The sequence below is a fragment of the Abramis brama genome (assembly GCF_963993115.1).
Source record: "Abramis brama genome assembly, chromosome: 21".
NCBI classification, from domain to species: Eukaryota; Metazoa; Chordata; class Actinopteri; order Cypriniformes; family Leuciscidae; genus Abramis; species Abramis brama.
The window spans coordinates 29,152,636-29,178,423 of NC_139983.1; the positions used below are offsets into that span (position 1 = coordinate 29,152,636).

The following is a 25,788-nucleotide window of genomic DNA, read 5'->3' on the forward strand; positions in this document are numbered from 1 at the left end:
GTATGTTAGGTATAAATCCTTGAGCCAAAACAGTATATGCAAATGAAAAGCAGTCAAGTCTGATCAAGTCCTGCTACTGTACAAAGAGAGGAGTAGTTTGATAGTGCCAAGCTATAAGAATCACTTTGAAACTGTGAGGGTACTTTGGAAAAAAAAAATATACCAAGGCAAACATCTTTCAAAAGCTTTAAAACTATCTGTTTGTTCATTTGGAAGGAAAAAGTTTTTTATTATAATTTTTTTATTAACGAGACCCTCTGAGTAAGACCACTTAAAAGTTCAATGTGTTAAGTGTTTGTTCATAATATTCAAGAATACATTTTCTATTTCTTAGGAAATTCTGGGCACTGCACCGCTGCTATACACAAATTTCTGACGGCAAGCCAACAATCAGTGATTTATCAAACATTCTGTGGAAAAAATGCTCAGTGTATCAAAACATGTTAATATCATGCTTTATAATCATAAATTCACAAAGTAACTTGAAAATAAAGTGAATTAATTCGCACTGATAAACATATTTCGGCTGAATTGGTTCGCAGGGCACAAGCTATAAGATGAGCATTTCTGGTCAATAGCTTCTTCGCTATATGTTTTCTGACAAAAACTCAGATTAACATTTCCTTCTGCATTCTCAAGAGCAAAATGCTCTCCATTGTCTTCCATAGTCATAATAAAATGCACATTAAATTGATAGGTAGAAATGTCTAGGTAACGACTGTAATCTCTATTCCCTGAGAACAGGGAACGAGACACTGCGTCGATGCCGCTTTGGGGAACGCCTCAGGCGTGACAGGTGTCTGAAATCACTATCAAATATTGTCCCACAGATCTACCCAGCGCTTGTGTTTCAAAGCACAGAGATATGTTAGGTATCTAAATCCCTGAGCCAATACCGTATATGCAAATGAAAACTAGTCAAGTCAGATCAAGTCTTGCCACTGTACAAAGAAAGGAGAAGTTTGATCGTGCCAAGCTATAAGAATGTGAAATCACTGTGAGGTTACTTTGGAAAAAAACATATACCAAGGCAAACATCCCAGCCAAATACTATTCAGGGGAACATACTCACCCGAAATGCCTGGAAGGTCTGACCTGGCGTCACTTACATTGGACACTTCAGTCTGGCCAACTTCCTGTCTGTCCGAAGACAGATCCTCTGGACACTTGCCTTTAGATAAGGCGTCCAACCCGAGGGACTGCGAAGTTGACAGTGAACTACTTGGCCCAGATCTCAGAGACGGGGTATCCAGGAGAGCATGACTCAGCATAGCGCTTACAACCCTTGCCAGCGAGGGGAGTTCTCTGCTCGATCCACAGATCTACCCAGCGCTTGTGTTTCAAAGCACAGAGGAGGCCTGGAAAGGCCTAACGACTGATCTAACTGGGAGGCCTCACAAGAGGCCTACGAACATTTGACCAGACTCAGGAGGCAAAGTACTCATCGTGATCCTCAGTGAGGGGAGCACATGGCCTGCCTGCCGCATCGTTGAGGGTCACCCTTTGGGGAGGGGTTAGGCTAGCTAGCACATACACCCAGGGTCTGGCATCTTCATCTTCTTTGTCCTCAATTGAGGTATTTGACTCAACATCCAATGCTTGTAAATATCAATTTGGTTTATAAGCCTAATCTTAAAAATATATGATTTGGTTGCCCTCTAAAATTAGTTTTCATTATCTTAACAATTTCAGCATTTCCATTAGTTTAACCGTGGTGATCTAGTATAAGAACTAGTGATCTTAAAATGGGAAGTAGGCCTACACAACAGAATAATAACCCACTTTCAATATTACAACTCCAAAAAACATTCATAATTTAGCAAACCATGCTCATAATTCTCCAAACTTTAAATCAAGTTTTCCTTAACTTTTTGACTCAATCGTATTCGCTAAATTTTCATCCCTGCCCAGTATTATTTTATAAAAGTGCACACTAATCTCCAAACATAACTCTTACTATTTTTTTTCATGTAATTGTTTTTCTTCTATTGCAGACAAAGCATTATAATAAATCTCTGCTGATTATAGTAGTATGGATTCATTCTGTGTTTTTATTTTGCATAATTTTGAAAATTTAAAATAGGGCTGGGTTAAAATAACTATCTCGCATTTTTAATTGCTTCTTATTTTTATGAAGTGTAACGGTCACCAGCTGGAGTGCCCTTGAGAGCCACCAGAGGGCACTCCACATAAGACTTTTATCACTCACAAACTACATTTCCCATAACTCCCTGCCCGGACTCATCACTTATCACTGATCACATTCACCTGTACCTCATTCACTGATTGCATTCACCTTTGTCTCATCATCCTGTTAGTCTCAGTCTATTTATACCATGTTCATTCACTCACCGCGAAGTCTTGTTTAAGTGTTACACTGCATTTCTGAGCATTCTCCTGGTTTTCTTGTCTCTTGGTTTTGGATATCTTGCCCTGTTCCCTGGATTACTCTCTTGCCTCTGGTCCCTGCCTGGTTTGTTTGTTTGTTTCTTTCTTTCTTTGTTTTGACTGCCTGACTGTCTATGACTCTTGCCTGTACATTGGTTTACGCCTCTGGATTGCCCCATACAATAAAGTTGCGTTTGGATCTAAACCTTTGTGTCTCGGAGCAGATCATGACATGAAGAAATATAAATTCTTAAATTCAAAAAAATCAATCTTTAGTCAGTCATTTTTAGTTGATGAACGAACAGAACATTGTAGTGCACCTTCTATCCAATAAATTGAATTGTGCTTGTGTTATAAAGTTTTATATTTCAAATTCTGCCAAATTTAAATACCATTTTGACATTTTTAATGCCGCATGTTTTAGCTCCTCATTGAAACCCCTCAGTTCAAGAACACCTTAACTGAATATCATTTCTTCCTTTTTACTAATTTCTAAATTAACTATCATGAATAAACTATTTATGTCACATGTAATCACTCAAACTAAGAAAGCTTTGAGAGCAATGTTACATTTACCCCATAAAAGTCGTTCAATAAACTTAGACAATTAGAAAAAATAAAAAATAACTTTTTGCACTATATTACATATTCATTTCTTTTTCTGTATACATACCAATCTAAAAAAAAATGTATCAACCATTTAAACCATTAGCATTATAACTTACTTATTATTAAAACTTCCTTGTGTGTAATTTAAGTGTTCATATATAATTCATTTTAATCTTCAATATTCCTGGAATGAATGCTAACCCATTATCTGAACCTATTTCTGATAGGATTTCAAATTCAGTGGTATAAATTTAATTTCTGCTTCTGCTGATATCATTGCCTTTACCCATCTATATCATGTCCACATAATACATTACCAAGTGTTTTAATAGTCCTTCTGGTACTGATATATTGCCTATTTGTTCCTTTCCTAACTTTGTTTTTGGTCAAATTTCACATGTGGACAGACAGAAATTTGCAAAAAATGCCTTTAAATTTAATTTCCTTACCCTTAATTTTGCCTTTTAATTTAATTTTCCTTATTCTTAATTTTGCCTTTTATTCCCTTATTCCCCCCTTGCGCAGTGGTCAAATCCATGCGCATCTGGATTGAGAATATATTCAATAGTGTTGTTGGTGCAATAATCTGTCCTTCATGTGAATGCCAAATATCTTTTTTGGCCCCCCTCTGATATATAAATTGTTCATAAGGGCCTGTTTGTTATTGAATTTCAATAACTTCCAATTGAGGTTGTCATTTTATTAGCACTACTTGATATATATTTAATTAGTCAAAAGCATATTGAATCATATAATAATCTTATGAATTCAAATTGAAATCGAATATTTGTTAATACCCAGTAATACTTGCTTTAATTTCAACTGTAGCCTTAAATGAAGGTATCTGTATTGACAAATTGCATCCAAGATCTATTTAAAAGGTATATCTAGTTTTACTTTTATTTTCCTCCATGATTTGTCTTAATTCTCACTGTGCTATGTCAATTTCTTGAATTAGTCATTACCATTCATTGTTTTAATTTCTTTTCTAATTTACTATCGTTTCTACGTTGCTTTGATATGTTTTTCTCTTCAATAAATTTTTGTTCTGGTGGGGTTATTATTAAGTTGCTACTAAATCAAGGGCTGAATCATTCAATTTTAGGAAAGTTTGGTTGATGTTGACTTTGTTTGAACTTTTACTCATTATTTTCACTCTATTAATTGTCTCTTCTTTGCACAGCTCCTCGTGAGCTTCCCACATTCTGCAACCTTTCATTTTCCATTCCATCCTTGTTCCATTCATGTATTGATCATTCTGTTAGCCGTCTTATCAGTCGTTACATCTTTCACTAGGGTGACTCTGCGAGTCGTTGCAATACGAGGCTTTTTGTCTCTCATTGGCAAGGGAAGATCACTGCCCACATGCCCTTGACCCCTCACTTTCTGTTGTGGAGGGTTGTTGAAGTTGGTTGGTGTATTTTAAGTTGAGAGGCATTGTTACGTCCCAAGATGATTTAATTTTGTCTAAGGACATTAAGGGAGTAACATTTGTCACTGAATATCTTTAGAAAGTATAATGCAAACAGTGGTAATAATAATAAAGCAGAGGAATTCAGAGTACGAACATTGATTTATTCATATTCCCAGCCCATAAACACAATGGAAAAATAAACTTTAAATGATTTCAAATATAAGTAGTCAAACAAAGATAAAGAAAAATACAATGAAATTCACCAAATAAAAATGAAGAGCATGAGTGTTGCCCAAATCAAAGAACTGAGGTTTCAAAACCATAGCAAACAATCTGACAACAGTGACTCCAGGAGGCCAACGTGAGAAATATTACATCCATAACATTAATCACTTTTCAAACAGACAGTTAAAACAGTTATATTTGCACAAATTACAGAATTACAAACACAATTTGATCATGTGAAATGTGTATATCAAATAATAATTTTAAGAAAAGCAAAAGCATTTTAATTCTTAGAGGGATAAAAAGTGAATAAGCATCACAATTTGTTTATTAGTTTAATATAATAAAATAAATGAAATGAAAGAAATGTTTAGACCGCCTAAACCATGTTGTGGCAAAATTTCTCATTAAACAATCATCACTGTATAAGAGTCACTCTGAATCAAATGGTCTTTTAAAAGTAATTATTCTTGCAAGAATAGGCCCAGTCGCCCTCACAGAAGTTACACTATAGAGCAAGTGAGACAAGGAGAAGAAGAGCCGGGCAGTTTTTATACCGTCTTATCAAGGTCTTCCCTCAAGCTTCATTCCACAGACAGAAAGGCTCCTTAGCTATTAGTCTTAATCTGTGCCATTAGGCTCCTAAGATCCCCAGGCTAGATAACCTCTGACCTCAGGGCCACTTCTCGAATGTCTCGCTCACGCACTCCAGGTGTATAAACATACATTTAATCACAGAAAGTTCCCCATCCCCATACAGACTATAGATTATTAAAAAAAAACATATGTTATTTCTTTGCAATGTCTTACTGAAGATCAATGAAAATCAAATTTTCCAATACAACCGCCAATCTGTTCTTGCGTTTGTTGGCAAACCTCCTGGCAAACAGACGTTCCCTCATGAGTACATGGTGAGTCCAATCCACTAAAACAAAGATGCACAGAAATAGGTTGTGAATGTATGAACTTTGAATAAAAAAATAAAAAAAAATGAAACACTTCCCAGCCAGCAATGACACGTGGGGCCCAGATGGGTTAACTACGGGTTCCATGGGTACTGTGTGGGCATGGGCTTTGGCTGGGTGAAATCAGCGGGTCCCATGTAGGTTTTGTAGTACGAGTCCCACATAGGAAGCCCATATGAGCTGATTACATGGGCCCCATAAGGGACAGGCATGGGCCAAGTGGGCATGGGTTTGAACTGGGAACACATATATGGGTCTTGCATGACATATTTATGGGCCAAGTGGGCATGGGTTTGAACTGGGAATGCACATATGGGTCCTGCATAGAATTTTTATGGGCCAAGTGGGCATGGGTTTGAACTGGGAACACATATATGGGTCTTGCATGACATATTTATGGGCCAAGTGGGCATGGGTTTGAACTGGGAATGCACATATGGGTCCTGCATAGAATTTTTATGGGCCAAGTGGGCATGGGTTTGAACTGGGAACACATATATGGGTCTTGCATGACATATTTATGGGCCAAGTGGGCATGGTTTTGATCTGGGAACACATATATGGGTCTTGAATGGCATATTTATGGGCCAAGTGGGCATGGGTTTGAACTGGGAATGCACATATGGGTCCTGCATAGAATTTTTATGGGCCAAGTGGGCATGGGTTTGAACTGGGAACACATATATGGGTCTTGCATGACATATTTATGGGCCAAGTGGGCATGGGTTTGATCTGGGAACACATATATGGGCCTTGAATGGCATATTTATGGGCCAAGTGGGCATGGGTTTGAACTGGGAATGCACATATGGGTCCTGCATAGAATTTTTATGGGCCAAGTGGGCATGGGTTTGAACTGGGAACACATATATGGGTCTTGCATGACATATTTATGGGCCAAGTGGGCATGGGTTTGATCTGGGAACACATATATGGGTCTTGAATGGCATATTTATGGGCCAAGTGGGCATGGGTTTGATCTGGGAACACATATATGGGTCTTGAATGGCATATTTATGGGCCGAGTGGGCATGGGTTTGAACTGGGAATGCATATATGGGTCCTGCATATAATTTTTATGAGCCAAGTGGGCATGGGTTTGAACTGGGAACACATATATGGGTCCTGCATGGTTTATTTATGGGCCAAGTGGGCATGGATTTGATCTGGGAACACATATATGGGTCCTGCATAGAATTTTTATGGGCCAAGTGGCCATGGGTTTGAACTGGGAACACATATATGGGTCCTGCATGGTACATTTATGGGCAAAGTGGGCATGGGTTTGAACTGGGATAATATATATAAAAATATATTTTTGATTTATTTACCAGTATGTTGTGACATTTAAATTGTTTTTTAAAGATTATGTTTGTTGTTCGATTTAATAATTTTGTATTAATGTATTTTTTGGAGAGATGTTTTTTTTCAGAGATTTTTTTTAAATTAAAATATATTTTTGATTTGTTTACCGGTATGTTGTTGTGACGACCACAAAAGTGTTGTATTTGTGTTTTAAGAATATTCACAATTATTGTCTTTTATTTGAAACAAGTGATTGTTTTTTTGTTTTTTTTTAAACAAGTAACTTATCCCAATTGTTTTATTTTTAATGTGAATTTTCCTGACTTAAAGTGAATTGTGTAGTGTTTGCTCCAGGCCAGTAGGGGCAGTGTAGAGTGACGAGTTACTGTAGCTGCGTGAGTTGCGCGGGTTCATTACTGCAGAGAGCTCGAAACTGATAACACTTTCTCCTCGTTTCTCTCCTGTTTTACAGGTGGGTAATTGTATAAAAACACCTCAGAAGTAGCATTTATCTATGCTGAAATGTATGTGAGATATGAGTGAACTGTTTTTAGTGAAATGAGTTTCGTTAGGGTCTGTTTTTGATTTAGTTTGAAATGAGTTGAAACGAGAGGGCAAAGTCCCAACAGAGTAACGGTCGAGAGACATTACTAGAGAGCAAGTCAGCTCAACACACACTTTCCTCGTGTATATGTATGTACATGAAGATATTTTTTTGAGCTTGTAATGTTAACAGATATGTTTAGCTCACTGTATTAGCTCATGTTTATTCCCACCATCTGTTGGAAATGTTTTTTTGCTCAATGAGTTTATACAAAAATGTTTACAGTTTAAAACGAGGTTAAAAGTTACACTTTAATCACTTTATGAGTTCTGAGCATGATTTTGCAGTACTGTATTAACATGATACTGATAAAATACTGTGAATGGAAGATTCTAAGTATCTAAAAAAAAGCTGGTGAATATTACCATTGTCTTTACATTTCATTTTGATAAATAGTATAAAATACATGCATGAAGAGTAAGTGAACATGCATTTGGTGGAAAGAGGTTTATTTTAATATGGATTTTGCATTGACATGGACACTGAAAATTCATTGTAATGTTAAAAAGACACTGAACATATAATATGTGAAACATACAATGATACTTAACAATAGAGATGTGATTGCTGAAGAAAATTCAGAAAATAAATTACTGCAGAGAGCTCGAAACTGATAACACTGTCTCCTCGTTTCTCTCCTGTTTTACAGGAATTAATCTGTTATCCACGGTGCCGTTGCTACGGTACCTGTTACATTGTGACATTTAAATTGTTTTTTAAAGATCATTTTTGTTGTTCAATTTAACAATATATTTCTTGCAGTTCAAAGCGTCAAGTGTCTTGTATTTATCTTGGACTTATATTCATTCCTCATTTTTAGTTTTTCTTAGATTGTTTCCTTAAACCACTTGGCATGGTTGGGCTTAGATAGGCCTTGCATGAATTGCCCAGTTAGGACCCACATAAGATCCTTACAGAGCCCACTTTAAGCACATAGGGGCATTCACGGTTGAATCTTGGTGCAAGCCCACTTTAAACCCATTTAGGCAGGTGGGGCCCAAATGGGTCTGACATGAATTACCCAGTTAAGACCCACATAAGACCATTACAGGTCCCACTTAAAACCCATCTGGGCATCCACGGCTGGCCCCCGTGTGGATCCCGGGTGCAAGCCCATTTTAAACGTCCTTTAAGCAGGTGGGGCCCAAATGGGTCTGTCATGAATTGCCCGGTTAAGATCCCACATAACACCCTTATAGATCCCTTTTAAAGCCCATCTGGGCATCCACGGCTGGATCCTGGGTGCAAACCCACTTTAAACCCCTTTGGGTAGGTGGGGCCCCAATGGGTCTGGCATGAATTGCCCAGTTAGGACCCACATAAGACTCTTACAGAGCCCATTTAAAGCCCATCTGGGTAGCCATGGTTGGATCCCGGGTGCAAGCCCACTTTAGACCCATTTGGGCAGGTGGGGCCCAAATGGGTCTGACATGAATTGCCCAATTAAGACCCATGCAGTACCCTTACAGGTCCCACTTTTAGTATGTCTGGGCTTCCACGGCTTGCCCCAATGTGGATCCCGGGTGCAAGCCCATAATGGGGCCCACATTTGCCGCCCATGAAGCCCTCATCTGGGCCCCACATGTCATTGCTGGCTGGGTTGTACAGTATGTGTTTTGAGATATAGAAAAATGTAAATGTTTACATCAGGATTACCTCACTCTCATTAAGAGTTATCTTCCCACTTTCACAGAGTCTCTGGAATATTCCTGATGAAGAAAATAAAGGCTGTTAAAATGTAATAATAATAATAATAAAAAAATACCTGCAGGATATTTAGCTCAAACTATTTCAGGAGCATGAAAGGGTCACACCAAATTTTGTTTACCAGTTTGTGTGGTAAACAAACAACTCTTGGTAGCTTACCTTGATGTTTTATTATTATTATTATTATTATTATTATAAGTCCAGAACATCAAATTAGGGTGGCACGGTGGCTCAGAGGATTTCTGTGTGGACTTTGGTTAAATTGGAAAGTTTAAAATGGCCTATAGATGTTACAGTGAGAGTGTGAATGTAAGTGTTTGTACTGAGAAAGGCTCCAGCTTTCTGTATAAGGAAGTCAGAGAGAGAGAGAGCATCAAATTGCTTTTCTGTCTAGTTTTACTCACTAGCCATGCAGTTCAAACGCATGACAAGGCAAATGAAACCCTCCAGAGAGATCTGTTCTGAAGCACCACCATACCGCACAACCATGAGACTCAGGATGTCTTCATTTATATGCATGCCTAGGGCACAAGAACCATGACATAAATACAGTATCTATACAATGTGTGATTGAAAATATTATATGTATCATAATATCTCTGTTTTCAATTTTAGGGGTCAATAGGCAGCTATAGAGATACACTGTACCACAGCAGTGATGTTTGTAAAAAATAGTTAATGCAAATATTTAATACTTTTCTTCTACTGAGTAAATTACAATATTTTCAACATTTTACAACCGCAAAGTATAAACTATAAGCTTTAACCTGTTTTCTCTAATGCATTTTGCAGTTCGTTCAAATCCAGAACCCCATCTTTGGAAGAATCCATGTTGTAGAAGATTTCCTGTAAAAAAATAATAAAAAAATTGTCGTTCAAAAAAAGTAGTTCACTTTCAAATGAAAATTATCCCATGATTTATTCCCCCTCACGCCATCCTAGGTGTGTATGACTTTCTTCTTTCAGACAAATACAATTGGAGATATATTAAAAAAAATATCCTGGCTCTTCCAAGTTTTATAATGGCAGTGGATTGCAACCAACAGATTGAAGCTCAAAAACGTGCATCCATCTGTCATAAACGAACTTCACACGCCTCCAGGGAGTTAATAAAGCCCTTCTGAAGCAAAACAATGAGTTTGTGTAAGATAAATATTCATATTTAAAACTTTATAAAGTAAAAATAACTAGCTTCCGGCCAAACGAACATACGGATTCCACCTAAGTGTAAAGCGCAACTTATGCGACGTACTGCGGATATTTACGCTACTCCATGACGCACTACGCTACTTCCGACATCACAAGTTTCGTAAGTTGCGCTTTAGGGGCAAGTAGACTGCTTATGGCCATTTGGCCGGAAGCTAAAATTTTACTTTGTAACGTGCTGAATATGAATATTTATCTTACACAAACTCATTGTTTTGCTTCAGAAGGGCTTTATTAACTCCCTGGAGCCGTGTGAAGTTCGTTTATGACGGATGGATGCGCGTTTTTGAGCTTCAATCTGTTGGTTGCAATCCACTGCCATTATAAAACTTGGAAGAGCCAGGATATTTTTTAACATAACTCCGATTATATTTGTCTGAAAGAAGAAAGTCATATACACCAATCAACAATCAAAGCTAAATTCCAAGTCAAGTCAAGTCATCTTCATTTATATAGTGCTTTTAACAATGTAGATTGTTTCAAAGCAGCTTTACAGAGACAAACGTATAATTTAAGGTAACAGAGATTGTTTTGGCTTTACAGCGGCTCTTTAATAAAGCCATTCTCCAGCTAAAGCCAGTTTTGATTGATTCGCCTCCGTCGCAACGATCATCCGTTATCAAACCAGGGGCCGCTAAGACGACACCATTCTCTCTACACAGACTTTAAACGCGAACCTGTGATAAACGCTGATGGCGTTCATGATTAAAAAAATCCACTCACCTTGTACATCATAATGCGGGTCCACAGACGAAGAAATTCTGATCCACGAAGTCTTCCAGTGACAGAGAACTATTTTTATTGTCAGGAAATATTTCTAGAGCTAAAACATGTTTCTTCACAGCATGACTGGAAACACAAACTGATGGGGATAAATCATATATCATTATTCAACAAATTATTTTTTAATCATTTTTAATTAAGGAAAAAAGGATACATCTGACATGGCAATTATACTTCTGCAGGAATCCAGGCCAAATCCTTCAGTATTTTTATTTCCTAAAAGGTACGGGTCACATTTGTGAGATTTATGAGGCAATTTAAGATTATATTTCACATATAACGTACAGGATTTTTAAAACACTCACCTCTGAGTAGGTTTTCATGAAGAAGCTGTTGAAGTTTCTCAGCATCAACAACTTTGTACTGTTTCCAAAGAAGACATTCAAGAGTTTGAAGCTTGTAGCAGCTCATTTTATTTTTTGATAATATATTAGCGTACATATTTACCTGATCGGAATATTGTCGAAACAGAGTTTTAGTTTTGAATTCTTCATCCAGTTTATCATTGTATGCGACCTAAATATGAGAAAAGAGACAACTGTATCATCGGCAACTGCTAAAATCACAATTAATGTGATAATCTATCTTATTAAATCTTATTAAAGATATTCTACTCTTTACAATTTTCAGATGATCAGATTCTCAAAAATCTTTAAAAACTTTAGTTAGTGTGTAATGTTGCTGTTTGAGCATAAACAACATCTGCAAAGTTACAACGCTCAAAGTTCAAAGCAAAGGGAGATATTTTCTTTTAAAGAAATTGCTTTTTAAGGACTACAACAAACGGCTGGTAGGGACTACACAACATTCCTCCCGGGTTAGTGACATCGCCAACCCTAGAATTTACATAAACCCCGCCCCCTGAACACGATTTATAGATTATCAAGACAGAATATGCTAATCAATGTCTAGAAGATAACTATACATAATGCTGGGTACACACCAAAATATTTTTTACATCTTATAAGATTTTCAAAATGTGATAGGATATTTTCAATATGTGATACAAAATGTGACTCACAATGACTAAGTCTCCTCAGAAGACTGAACTGTCATAGCTCAGATTATTGAGCTAGTACATCACACACATTGAAAGTGTTTTAACCTTTCATCTCTGTGCTTGGTTTGGCCATTTAAACTGCAAACTTATTTCTGTCCAGTTTGAGCTTCTGAAGTCTGGTAGGCACTTCAGAGTGCCTCTGCCTAAAAGTATTTTTTAAAAATCTTTTATCCCAAATGCCATTAGTAAGACCACAAACATGAGGACAAAAAATAAAAAATGACCATGACTGCGTTTGTTATGCGTCCGTCTTCCATCATCTCGCTTTCTGATTGGATATTGTTTCTTTTCACGTGATAATCTCCAGAGTGTGCATGCGTTTGTCCTCGGGGTTCACCCCACACATCAGGATTTCTGATCGTAAATATTCAACATGTAGAATATTTACGATTCACGATCGGGGCGGCTCCGACGTTCTTCCGATCAGGTTCGGACACTCTAATGCCTGGCTCACACTACAGGAGTTTTAGGCCGATTTATGCCTGATTTTCCCCTCCCGAGAATCGGAGAAAAAATCTTGTCGTGGACCTCGACCGGTTCCGATGTTCGGCGCAGATTATCTGGTAATGTGAGGCGTTCACAGATCGAATCTTGCACCTCCCAATCTGCTCTCACACAAATCGTTCTCGCCCCGATCATATTAAACATGTTTGATATTTATCGGGATGAGCAATATTGTGATTACATCAGTACTGTCACAATAGCCAATAAGAAACTTTATATAGAATTAGATTGAATTAAAACACTTTAAACCCAAATGTCAAAAAAATTACTTGAATCAATGAACAGCATTAATAAAGCCCCAGTCTTACAGATCATTAACTAAAAAAAGTTGTTTTAGGGTTTAGTTACCCTTTCAACCGTTCATTCAACGAAAATGTAAAAGAAATTTGGATTCATTCAAAGATAGATGTAATGAAACAAGCTGTTAATTATTTTAATATTTCATTTTAACTTTGAGCTCCTCTTACAAGGCTCAGCTGAGCAGCAATGCGGTGCATGGACAACGCCGAAGCTGATGCTCACTTCATAGAGATCAATGACATTGATTCATTGTATTGACCAGCGCTGATGCCCTCTGTGCCGGAATCAGCAGCTCATTTGCATTTAAAGGGACAGACATGGTGCGTTTTTTGCTCAAACTCAAAAAGTGACAACTTTAACATATATAAAAATATCTGTGGGGTATTTTGAGCTAAAACTTCACATACAAACTCTGGGGACATCAGATACTTATTTTACATCTTGTGAAAAGGGAATTATACCACCCCTTTAAAATGAATAACATGTGAATTTATGTAACAATATATTAATATTTGTATAGAATAAACAATAATGTAATATTCAATGTGCAGAGAAGAGTGTTCTTGTAATAGATCCTGAAGTTGTAATTATACTAACTTTATTACAATTAACTTTATGTACAATTAATTTCATTCCCCTTGTAGGAGAATTAACAAAAACAAGACAAAGATAGGGTTTAGTTGCAATTGCAGAGATATGTTGAAAGTAACTAATTCAATGATTGCACATATTGACAAACACAAGAGTATACTAAAAAATTTACAAAATAAATCAGTGTATTATTACCTCGTCTACGAAATCCACAAGAAAATCTTTCTCTGTCCTTTCCGTGTCCTTTCTGGATAAAAAAATCACATAACAATTAACCCGTGTAATAAAGCACATGATTGTGAACATTTCAGTGTATAAAGTCAGTTTTTCAGTATTCCAAGCATAAATTACTCAAATGTTGATTATTGTAAAGTTATAGTCAATCTCTCAGTCCTTCATGTAACTTACTGAATGTGTATCTCATTTTTGCACAGAATGGACAGGATGAATTCTGCGTTCTTATTAGGCATATAAGTGGATGGTACAATGAGATACTCTCCTGGCTCCAGTCTGAATAATTTCATCACTTGTCTTGCATCCTGAAAGTCCCCGCTTGTTGCCACAGGCTTTCTGCTATAGAAAAAGCTTGATCCAAACTTTCCCTCAGATCTCATCTAAAGGATAATTAAACAATAAACGTGTCAGAAAGGTATGACAACTTATGTATTATGTATTAAAAACTTTGAGTATATTTTACTTGCCTCGGGTGGAACCTGTAAAAGTTCAAAACAAAAATAAAGGTTACACTCTAAGCACAATGGCATCATTGTACAACCATATTTATTGCCTTTGCATGTTTATTGTTTTTTTGTTTGTTTGTTTGGTTTTGTGTGTGTTTTTTTTAATGTTTTTTTGTGAATACTAACCGCAAACACGCAGAAGCCGATGCCATGGTGTGAAGCAAGGCGTCTGTTTCTCTTGTCAGGTTTCTGTATGAGGGACACCAGAACATTGCTCTGGCCCTGATCACAGGCCTTATCCATCTCATTAATCTTCAGCCAAAACTGGGGGTTGGTAAAGAAGGTGTCTACAATTACAGGACACGGGTGTTAGAAGCAGATTTGCATTGATGACTAGTAGATTTAAAATCATAACTAGAATGTACATTTCCTGAAGAAAATGTGAGTGGTGCAATATGCTAACAAAATTAACAAGTTGTTAGCATGATGATGACATGATTAGCATGTTGCTAGCATGATTAGCATGATTAACATAATGTTAGTAGGATTATCATGTTGCCAACATGATGCTAGCATGATTCTTGCACATTTTTAATTGTTCTTATCATGTTTAACCCTAAGCTAATTGCAATTAGCATGTAGCTATCCACAGCTAGCATGTATAGCATGTTGGAAATCCTGTTTAATAGCACGAGTCAAAAGAGCCAAACCCCATCTCTATATGATGTTCTGATGCAGAGATATAGGTCTTGCAAAACGGTTGCTAGGGTACTCTATTTGGTTGCTAGGGAGTGGCTTGGTAGCTTCCAATGATGATATTCCAAAGGCTGCTTGTCAGTATGAATGATAAACCAACTCCCATGCCTTACAGAACCTGTCAGTCTTTTCAAATGTGGTAAATTACACGTTTCTGCGAAATCCTCGCTCAGAGCTATGGCTCGTCAAAGTTTTGCACAAAATAATAATAATAAGTATGAGCAATAACAATAGTAGTGCCTTGCCTTTGGCACCACTAATGAAAGAAAAGCACCTGAATGATTCATGCAGCCTCCAGCTGTACTCCCAGGAACCCAGCTGCCATAGTGGAACTTGGAAATCCAGTGACATGCAGACTTTCCTTCCAAAAAATCAGGACAGGTACAGCAGATATCCATGTTGTCAAATGTTCTACAGAAATCTTTCATTGACATCCTGCAAAAAAAAAAAAAAAAAAACACTTCATAAGTAAATCCTAGACAATATGTAATTCATGTTTTAGTACGCGTTAAGAATCTTTTTTAAAACATGGTTCATACTCACCAGAACTCTCCATTTTCGGCCAGAAGATGTTGTTTGCGGTCCTCATCACTCACTGTGTTCCACAAGGGTGAGCTGAAAGAATTATGTAAAACATACATCACAATAAAGGATCATTTTGACTGTGCAATAACCAAATAATTTCACAAACTTTTTTGTTTGAGAACTGCAAAAAATATAACAATTTGTTGTTGAATGTTTTCACTGCCAGTTGTTCTGAAAGTTAGTTATGTTAAAGGAGAACTTGGTAACTTTTTTAACTTAATAAAACTGTCTAGAAATCATTTGGATGGTTAAACAACCTGTTCTGGTGATATTGGTGACTTTCCCCGCTCCCCCCAGCGTTCCCAGGCGGAAAACCAACCTTGCAACTTGGGGACTACCGTCCCGGCAAGATAGAAATTGGAAGTCTCGTGAGAAGCGAGAACTAGAACGAGAACGAGCGCGAAACACAAATTGCTTTACAGCAATTCGACATAAACACACACGCATGTATGATGTATTACCAGATTACCCACCTCGGTCGACATAGCTCCACACGATTCAGTTGGCTTGCTCCGATCAAAACAAACGCACATGAGCAGTGGTAGAGAGGGGGAGGAGGCTGCCGCAAGTGAGTTTTTTATGACCATGTTGTGAAATATACGCCCCCCCACAGCTGTAGGGGGAGCTCGTGGGGAAAACATGCGGCAGCAAAAGGAAAAATCAGCGAAGAAGTGACTAGAGTTCGCTAGAGTTGCCGAGTTCTCCTTTAAACTGCTACTATTGTGTGATATAATTCATGATTCCCTATCTATTGCTGTATAATTTATAAAATTATACAGTCTGTTCTAACATCTGATCATTCTTATATTAATAGCTTCAATAATCTACTATTATTATACAATTATATCGTATTTTTTCTTTTACTAAAATAATACCTACAGAAGTTTTGTAATATTATTGATCAGCTCAGTCTTAATAATACATTAAATTCGCTTATCAGATCCTCATGTATCCACTGGCTGATCCACTGACTATATGGAAGTATTCTTGTATTACTCCAATTTATAAAGAAGGTGACATTCTTGATCAACAAAATGATAGACCTATATCAATAATTTGTGTTATTGTTTAAGTATTTGAACAATTAATTTATAGTCTGTTATCAAAGTACCTAAAAAATAATACATTAGAAGAGATAGAAGAGGCGGATGAGAGTGGTGAGGATTCTCTCCCCCCACTGCTCTCCGGGCCCTCTTCGGACCCAGAGATGGAAGAAATTGCTCTTTTAAGGTGATGATACACAGGGCAACTTTTTGAGCAATGTTGCCATCAACGGGCAACCAGATGAGACACAGGGCCCACGACCGATCTAAATTATCCAGATAGAAATTTAATGCCCATTTTGAATGGGAAAGCGCCCAAGGAACAATCGCTCTGCAAGATTGCCCTGCAACATTGCTCAAAAAAGTTGCCCTGTGTATCATCACCTTTAGTGAAAATGTGGGTACCGCTGGTTTTGAGGCCAGCGGTGGAACAAAAACAAAAGGAAAACAAGGATTTTCCACCGGCCCTCTTCCGGGGGAGAGAGCGGTGCGGTCACCATCTCCCGAAGAACAGTCCCATCCATCTCCGGGTCCCCGTCCAAGGGGCGCTTGCTCTTGGCTTTACCACCCTTCTTGGCGGGGGCCTGCGACTGGCTCCACGGTGCCGTTAAGGTGGAGGCTGCTGCTGCTGTGGCCAAGGAGCGAGGGCAGACGCAGGAGGCCGCCCCCGGCGATGAGCAGACTGAGGGGCCGCAGGCGGTGGGGTGGAGACAGCAGCTGACCACCGCGCCAGGATGTGTTTGATGGCCTCAGTCTGCTTTTGTACAGCCGAGAACTACTGGGCGAAGTTCTCAACTGCGTCGTCGAAGAGGCCAGTCTGGGACATGGGGGAGTTAAGGAAGCAGAGCTTGTCAGTCTCCCTCATGTCGGCCAGACACAGCCAGAGATGGCGTTTCTGGACCGCAAGTGTGGACATCGCATGACCCACTGACCGCACGGTGACCTTCGTCACACGAAGCGCGAGGTCCATTGCGGCATGAAGTTCCTGGAGAATTTGTGGGTTGTGACCACCCTCGTGCAGTTCCTTCAGTGCCTTGGCCTGATGGACCTGCAGCAACACCATGGCGTGACAGGAATGTGCACTCGCCTGTGCATGTCTCTCTCACTGGTCTAACCAGCCGTGAAAACGGCTTTTGAGCGCTCTAAGGCAAAAACAAAAAATAGAGAAGGGGAGATAGAGAGAAGAGAGAGAGAAAAGAAAGACTGCTGTGTTGTCACGCCCGCACCTCTGGAGAAATCCAAAAAAGAAGCTTGCTCAAAATAGTCTTCACAACTCTTGAAGTTTAAGGAGAGCATCGAAGTGCTTGGCTCCGAAGCAAAAAGCTGAAATGCAATCGCACCTGCTGCTCGTTATATACCCACGCTGCGAGGCTGAACAGCTGATGCAAATGATTGCATGCCAATGTGTATTGGCTCTTTTAGTTTCACTCTTAGTAGATTGGCCTCTCTAGCGAGATTCCTATCAGTCAGTCATGACGTACGTTGAAGTGATCGACCAATAAGGGAAACTTCCACAATAATCCACAACGCACACAATAACATAGGCGATAACCGGGAGAGAACAGAATGAAACAGGGATTATATATACAGATGATATATTTGCTTCTTTATTTTGAGACATGCTGTACATGCTTTAGATTATGTTATATTTATGTTTCTATACTGAATATATTATTGCTAGGCAAACATTGCCATAATGTTTAGTTTCTTTATCATGTCTTGTTTAGTTTAATAGTTTTATTGTTATGTTTTGTTTCTTTGTCATGGTTTTCGTTGACACTGTTTTGCTGATTTCTAGTTTGTAGTTTGTTACCATGGTTTCTGATTAGTTGCACACCTGTTCCCTGTTTCTTTTATTGCCATCCTGTATATTTAGCTCTCAGTTTCCTCAGATCTCTGTTTGTCGTTAAAGTTATGGTAGATGTGTAAAGTTAAACTTGATTTCTTTGTTTATTTAACCTCATGTTTCATTGTCATTCTGTGTCACGCATCCCTCTTTAGATTCAACTACACTGCACCATTACAAACATTTGTTTGTTGTAATTTATTGGTTGTGTTTATTAACGTTTTGCGATTCTTGTGTATGAATTATCTTGTAGTTTTTTTGTGTGTGTTTTGTGTATTGTATATTAGGACCCTCTTGAAAGTAAGATTGTGCATTTCAAGGGGTTTATCCATAAGAATAAAATTTGTTGCAAATAGTAAATTTAAAATAAAAGAGTATGTGTGGTTAAATAAAATCAGTTCTTACTTGTCACCCCAGTCTCCTTTCCACTCAGTGCCTCCCCATGGGTTGAACAATCTCACCAGCTGAACTGGATATTTACCACTCGTGACCTGTGGAGCAAGATTTTAAATAATTAGTAGATCTTTCTGATATTACCAGTAGATTTAGCCTTTAGTAGCTTTATTTTGTAAAATGCAAGTAAAATGCATATGTTTATTTTTAATCATTTGTCACGTTCGAGCACCGAGCAGAACAAACAAGACCAAATCATGTACAAACATGTAAAGCATGGGTGAGTATCAAGTTTGTTGGCTTCCATTATCTTTTGTCCCTAAAATATTTATTTGACCTTATATGAAGCTGATGCGTGCTGAGTCTTGATTTTTTTGCAGTCTTACCTGGTAAACCTTTGTCACAGTGTAAGCGTGGCCCAGAACAATGCCATTTGGTAATTTTTCCTCATTCTCTTTCTGATTATGTGGAAACAGAGAAAAATTATCAGAATACAGATGGTGTGGTGTAAAAGTCATTGCTTAAAATTTTCTGTAAGTGTTTTTTTTGGAATCCCACAAATTAAAATGTCCCTGTAATTTGTGCTTGAAATGTCCTTGTATTTTTGTTTTTACCCCTGCTGGAGTTTCACAGCCCATAAGGACTTCTGACTGGAAAGCACGGTACATTATCTCCCACAAATCAGTTGGAGCCATTTTCAGTTCGTAGTGCATATGAACCCCTCCGGTGAAGTCCATGAGGCCTTCAGATACCCGGCCACTGTGCATGTCAGCGTAGGAGCCACACACCCTGTAACAGTCATTCAAACTCGAAATTATATGCCGCAATGTAATAGACATAAATTTGAGGACTAATACAGTACATTAATCACAGGTTGAATTACAGTCGTGCTTATGTTGAATACAACAGCTCAATTACATATACTTGAAATAATTTTTTATAAAGTCACATAAAGTCACTAAAAGATGTACATGCACTTACTTTGCATATGCTTTCTCCAGCAAGGCTGGCCAGAACTCATTATATGTTTTTGATTGGACAAAAATCAGCTGGTTGTTGATTGTTGGCAGTTTGTCATCAATCACAACATCGTACCATTTCCCAAACCGCCAGAACTGTAAGTTTAAATAAGCAGAACACTGAGTAAAAAACTAACAGGAAAAACTATTGCTTGGGGTTTAGATTCTGGATAATATGATCAAAATAGTGGAAAAAAATAAAATATTGGAAATTATGGCATGAAATAAGAGGAACTCACCCTGAAGTGAAATAAACCAGTATAATTGTGGCTGAACGATTGTCCATCTGGGACGACCTTCTGCAATAATTTGTATTGAAATGTTAGAGACCCAACAGAGGCCAGAAACCAGCAGTTTCCTGAAGAAAAAAAACACACTAATTGGAACAGTAAATTTTATAGGATATAGAACGTATTTTTTTCTAGTTTTTAATGGTTCAGACTAGAGGATATAGGGATGTTGCCATGCATCTTTTCAAATATAAAAAGTCTTTAAGTGTGTCTTTATAGATGTGTTATTCTGTATATTATAAAGACAAATAATATTGTCTCTTCATTTTAATTAGACAGCAATATATATAGGCCTACCACATTACACAAATTGACAAATATGTTTTCAATATTATTGGGATAAATTGTAAACAAATTATATAAAACTACATTTTAAGTGCAATATAAAATTATGTTTCTTTCGATAACATTTTGTCATGAGGGTCTTCGGATGATGCATGCGAAGTTTTGTGCAAATCGAACCATCAAACCAAAAAATCGTTTTTCCAGAAAATTAAAAATGGCGGTAAAATTCCCCTGCAGGCAAACAAAATCAGATGTATGATTATTGGGGCTTACAAGGATTAGAAAGGGATGTGAAACTCCCTTTCACATTTTAGAATGTGAAACTCAAATGCACTTATTAGTTGTCTAAGTTTAAAAATGTACAAAATGCAATGATAGGATGACCTTTCTGCCTGTATTTCCATCACATCAACATGAGTTGTAGACAGACAGCCAAAGCGCTGCAAAGAAACAGCAGCCGCTGTTTTTACTTTTACAGTTCCTCCTGAACCAAAACAACGAGTTTATGCTGCATAATTACCAAGATTGCAATCCGTGACGTTCTACTTTTTATTTCTGTTTCTTTCAATGGCAACACTATCAACACCTAGTTAATTTTTTTCTCCTGTAGAACAAATTGTATAAAAACGAATAGCATACGAATAATATATTTTTTTTTAATCATATTAAGATCAAGAAATCCAGAAAAAATGTTTAACAAAATTATGAAAATAAGGATAAATTATGTTTGACAGGGAACGCATCTCAAGGTCGCATGCACAGACTCATGTTGCTGATGGAGCAGTCATCACCGAACAACAGGCAAATAAAATCTTAAGCTAATTAAAGTTAGAATAGTTCAGTGAGTGATTTTCTTTTTCTTTTGTTCTTTGATCAACATTAATGGTAGCAGCGAGTATATGCTGTCAGTGCAATAGACTTAGGCTTACTGTTTTTCTTTCTCAACCATTTAAGACAAAACCGACTGTTTACGGGGATATTTGAACTTGAAAAAAGGTTGAATTTCCGTGGTTGAAACAACAATTCTTCTGATGTTTATTCATGTTTATTTGATGCTATAAATTAACTAGAAGGGTAATTGTGAGATATAATTGTGTATGTGTCCGTGCACTATATGAGAGGCGGCTCTTTTCGTGCTTTGTGAGTGCACAGCACAGAAAACAGTGGACATGCAGACGTGTTCTCTCGTGTCTTGCGTTTAAAGAATGCTATCAAGAAGAACACCTTTCCTGTCCAGTGACGGAAGATCGGTGGAGTTTGAGGGGCCCCTAATTAGCACGGGGCCCTGGGGCAGCCGCACCCAAGCACCCATGCTATCTCCGCAAATGCTCATGGCACTTTGCAGACTCTCTGGCTTTGCGTGTTCATGTGTTTTTAAGGAGACGTGGCTTTAGAGAAGCTCTGAAGGGAGGGTGGGATGCTTTCCAAGCTAACATGCTATTGCTAGCATCTCCAAAACTGCCTATCCATGCTTTAAGTGTCTAAAACAACAATATTGTGGTTACTCAAACATACCTATATTCCCTTGGGCGTAGTCAAACCTGGACACTGTATCTACAATAAATTCAGCTTTATCTGGATACAATTTCTGAAAGAAAATAAGTAATATCTTCAGTATTTGGCAACTGATGCATTCTGTGAAAGGAATGTGACTGAAAGTTGTTTTTAGTAGTGTCTTTTAAAAAAAATTAAATTGTAAATTAAAACTAAAATTTGACACTTCTAATTAGGTGTGCATTATTATCAGAACACGTTAAAGATGAAGTATAGATTACATACCGATGGTCTTATCCACTCGACTCGGGCCATGACTTCTGGCTCCAGCAGCCCTTCGCCAATGGAACGAGCGTCTGGCGGGAAAAAGTCATCAACAAATCTCTGTCTTGTCTTAAGACAGTAGTCTTGTAAAGAGTTGTAGTCCTGATCCATGAACTTCAAAGGATTTGTTTCAGAGCCCATGCCACCCTTCATGTTGCGGTCATCCATGATTTTTAGGCACATGCCGTGTGGAACCGCTGGAGGAGGCATTTTGAAATCTGTCTGGATTTCTCTACTATTAAAAAGAGGAAATTACAACAACAATACAAAGATATTACATTGCTTTCAAAGTTTCCACTATCACATTCATATTCACCAGTTCCCATTGACAAACCTGTGCCATTCCCTGCCACCAGAAATACCAGCCACAATCTTTATTTTAAGAGGAAGGTCAATGTTTACCCTGACAGATCAATGTGTCAGTTCATCTTACAGCTCTATGACTGTTCTCGTGGTATGCATGCTAAGAGTCTTTGAATATAGTTGTTCACATGTTCGATTAAACCTAAACAGAACACATCCTGTTATTGATTTTTCTGTGTTGTAACTTTTACAGTTGCCATTTGAGGATTTTATCCAAACGACTTTCATTTCATTCAAAGTATACATTTTATCAAACCTATTGTTAGAACAATGCTCAGCTGTTTATTCTGCTGGAATACAGACATAACACATACATAAACACAGTATAATAAATCCTTACAGAACAACATCTACAGATGTAAATGAACACTAGTACTTTATTTTGCATATGTTACAGACTAAAGACAAAGTAATTCAATTCATACAAGTATACAATCCATAAAGTGTTTTTTAAAATCAATTACTTTGTATCTACAAACTGAATATAGGTCTTCCCTTCCAATGAGACTATTGAGCTTTAACTTATTGCATTATTGACTAATAATGAATAATATCATTATATATATATATATATATACCTTCAGAGATGCAATGAATTTTCACCCAAGTGACTGGAAATCTTCTCCGTCTTTACACACTTTTGCCTTACTTCAAGCTTTTAAACACTTGTAGAAGCCCTGCCCCATTCCCAGCGTAGGTGTTTATAACAAAGAAGTGATTGACAGAAACTCATCTGAACTCATCTGAATCTTTTTCATTATAAGACACTGAAATCCTCCACATTTGCCAAAGGAGGTCTACGTGTTTCACATTAGCAAGTTATTATTGTTATTTTCATATTATAAAATACATGCTATTTTTTTAGACACTCTATTACAGTTTAGTTTGCTTTTATAGTATGGGTTTATGCAAGGCCTCCAAAAATGCATTCAGTGGTGCAGAAACCAGTTTATCCTGCCTGGACTTGCTCTGAATGTAGAATTCTACTGAAGGGTTCATCATTATAATGATCATGAATTACAATATTAATTTAATTTAATTAATTATTTAATTTAATTAATTAATTTAATGATGAGTATAAATTATATAAATTATGGCCATAGTAACAAATTACCACTCATGCCAACCAGGTATGTATTAGGCATTTAAATCCTTGTGTCAATACAGTATATGCAAATGAAAAACTACAGTGCATTTGAAGCGGATCAAAAAATCTAAAAAGTTCATCAAAGTTGTCCTAAGACAAGACCGGGTATTGTTCAAAATTCATCCGCAGTGACTGCGGGGGGTCACCCGCAGTCACCATAGACAGTAAAATAAATGGACACAGCGACCCCATAGACTTCAACGGAGAAAAGTGAAGCAAATTAGAAGCACTCACTTCCTGATGGCTGAGCGAACTGCGCAGACTCAAACTGAGCTTGATGACGTAGATGTGACGTGAGCAACCTGTCTGACAGTTGCAAGTCTTCTAGTAGCTGTGCCAAGAGAAATCTGAATCATTCCCTTCCGAATCTTGCAGAGACGGAGAGCGTAGGAGTAGGATCTGTCCATAAGCTAGGAGCAGGAGCAACTTTATGACTCTCTATGGGCTTCTCCCTTGACTTTATCGGACTTTATGCCTCCACGTCCCCCCGATTGACTGCGAGCTTCTCTTCCTGTCTATACAGTAATTTCCAGAGAGCCGCGTGGTTATGACGCAATCGTTAGCCTAATTTAACAAAAACTGCTTCTACGGGGCAATAACGTAAGATACAAGGTAATGGAGCCTTTTATACATTGTCGTGTTTCTTTAGAAATAAACAATGGACAAATAGAGTCTTTAAAAGCCTCAGATGTAAAGTTATTCGCTGTCAAAGTGACGCCAAAATGAATGGGAGTCAATGGAATGCTAACAGCAGGTGAAGGCTTGTTAGCTAATGGCGGCCCTCGGGGATGGTACGCTATTTGAGAGCTGGATTACCCCCCCCGCAGTGACGGATCAATTGAAAGCTGAGTCTGACAGCAGCTGTCAATTGATCCGTCACTGCGGGTCTCAGGTAGCCGCGGGAACATATTTTATCAGGGGGGTGCTGGGGGCGGGGCTTAATGGGCGGTGCTTGATATTGCGGGGTGGTGCTATGGTAGAGTTTTTTTTAAACAAAATAGTAATATTAAACAGCCCAAACAAAAATATGAACATACAAATGAATGAGTACAGAGTTGTGAGAATGCTCAGAACTCATGATACATTTTAAAAAGTACAGCACACAAATCTGCATATTACCTTATGATACTCACTCAGGAGTGCCGGTGTTGTGCCGAATTTCGACCCCCTACCAAATTATTACCCCCCTCGTTGAAGTCAGTACCTGATTGCCTAATCCTAACCCCACCCCTAATCCTAACCCCTCCCCCACAACTAATCCTAAACCTGCCAATACTAGGGGGGTAATAATTTGGCGAAGGTCGAAATTCGGCACAACACCTGTTCACACAGAAAGCATAATCTTTCAAAGCGAATAAACAAAAGACGCCAAACGCGGGCAGTGGAACAGGGGGAAAACGCAAGGTCTCGAAGCGTGTTTTAGTTGAACTTGTCTTATTTTAAGTTGAGTGCTGCGTTTTTGAGAATGCTGTGTCAAGCGCGAGACGCGAGCACAACAGTTAAACACGAGTAGTGCGTTCACACTGAAATGGAAAAGTAGCAGAGTGGAATGGTTGACATTCTGTGTGAACAGCCCCTAATGCAGAATGCTTTAATCAATACATCTAGTTTTTTTTCACATGCATTAAGTGAGTGTCAAATCAGTTCTGAGATGCTGGTCCTCAACCAGTGTCACGTCACACGTTAATTTCTTTTAGAGTCATAAAACCCTATTCGACAACATATAAAAACAAAATAATCTTTAGAGTAATTTTATAAAGGTTGAAGGTGTTCTTAAAAAACAGGTTGAAAAAAAAAAGTTTTTTTTATAAAGTTATAACCAGCGCCCCTATTTTTGAGAATTTTCTGAAAATGACATACCCAAATACGTCTGTAGCTCTTAAACCCTATTGTCCACATTCA

General features: G+C 37.9%; 2 protein-coding genes across 2 annotated transcripts; both read right to left on the minus strand.

Annotated features, from left to right (window-relative positions):
- Window positions 1-4,553: 4,553 nt before the first annotated feature.
- LOC311071913 (calpain small subunit 1-like) lies at window positions 4,554-11,334 on the minus strand. Its single transcript, XM_084096504.1, has 5 exons — window positions 11,147-11,334; window positions 9,985-10,063; window positions 9,622-9,738; window positions 9,167-9,219; window positions 4,554-5,561 (listed from the first exon to the last, which is right to left on the minus strand). Exons 1-5 carry the CDS (start codon window positions 11,156-11,158, stop codon window positions 5,535-5,537), a joined length of 288 nt encoding a protein of 95 aa, XP_083952630.1. The 5' UTR covers window positions 11,159-11,334; the 3' UTR covers window positions 4,554-5,534.
- On the minus strand, window positions 11,262-23,407 carry LOC311071784 (calpain-1 catalytic subunit-like; the record flags this gene model as incomplete). Its single annotated transcript, XM_084096321.1, has 17 exons — window positions 23,318-23,407; window positions 22,338-22,611; window positions 22,074-22,146; window positions 20,223-20,341; window positions 19,946-20,079; window positions 19,579-19,753; window positions 19,351-19,422; window positions 18,977-19,062; window positions 15,641-15,712; window positions 15,372-15,532; window positions 14,528-14,688; window positions 14,363-14,374; window positions 14,070-14,275; window positions 13,857-13,908; window positions 11,654-11,722; window positions 11,512-11,569; window positions 11,262-11,272 (listed from the first exon to the last, which is right to left on the minus strand). Exons 2-17 carry the CDS (start codon window positions 22,584-22,586, stop codon window positions 11,262-11,264), a joined length of 1,710 nt encoding a protein of 569 aa, XP_083952447.1. The 5' UTR covers window positions 22,587-22,611; window positions 23,318-23,407.
- Window positions 23,408-25,788: the final 2,381 nt, after the last annotated feature.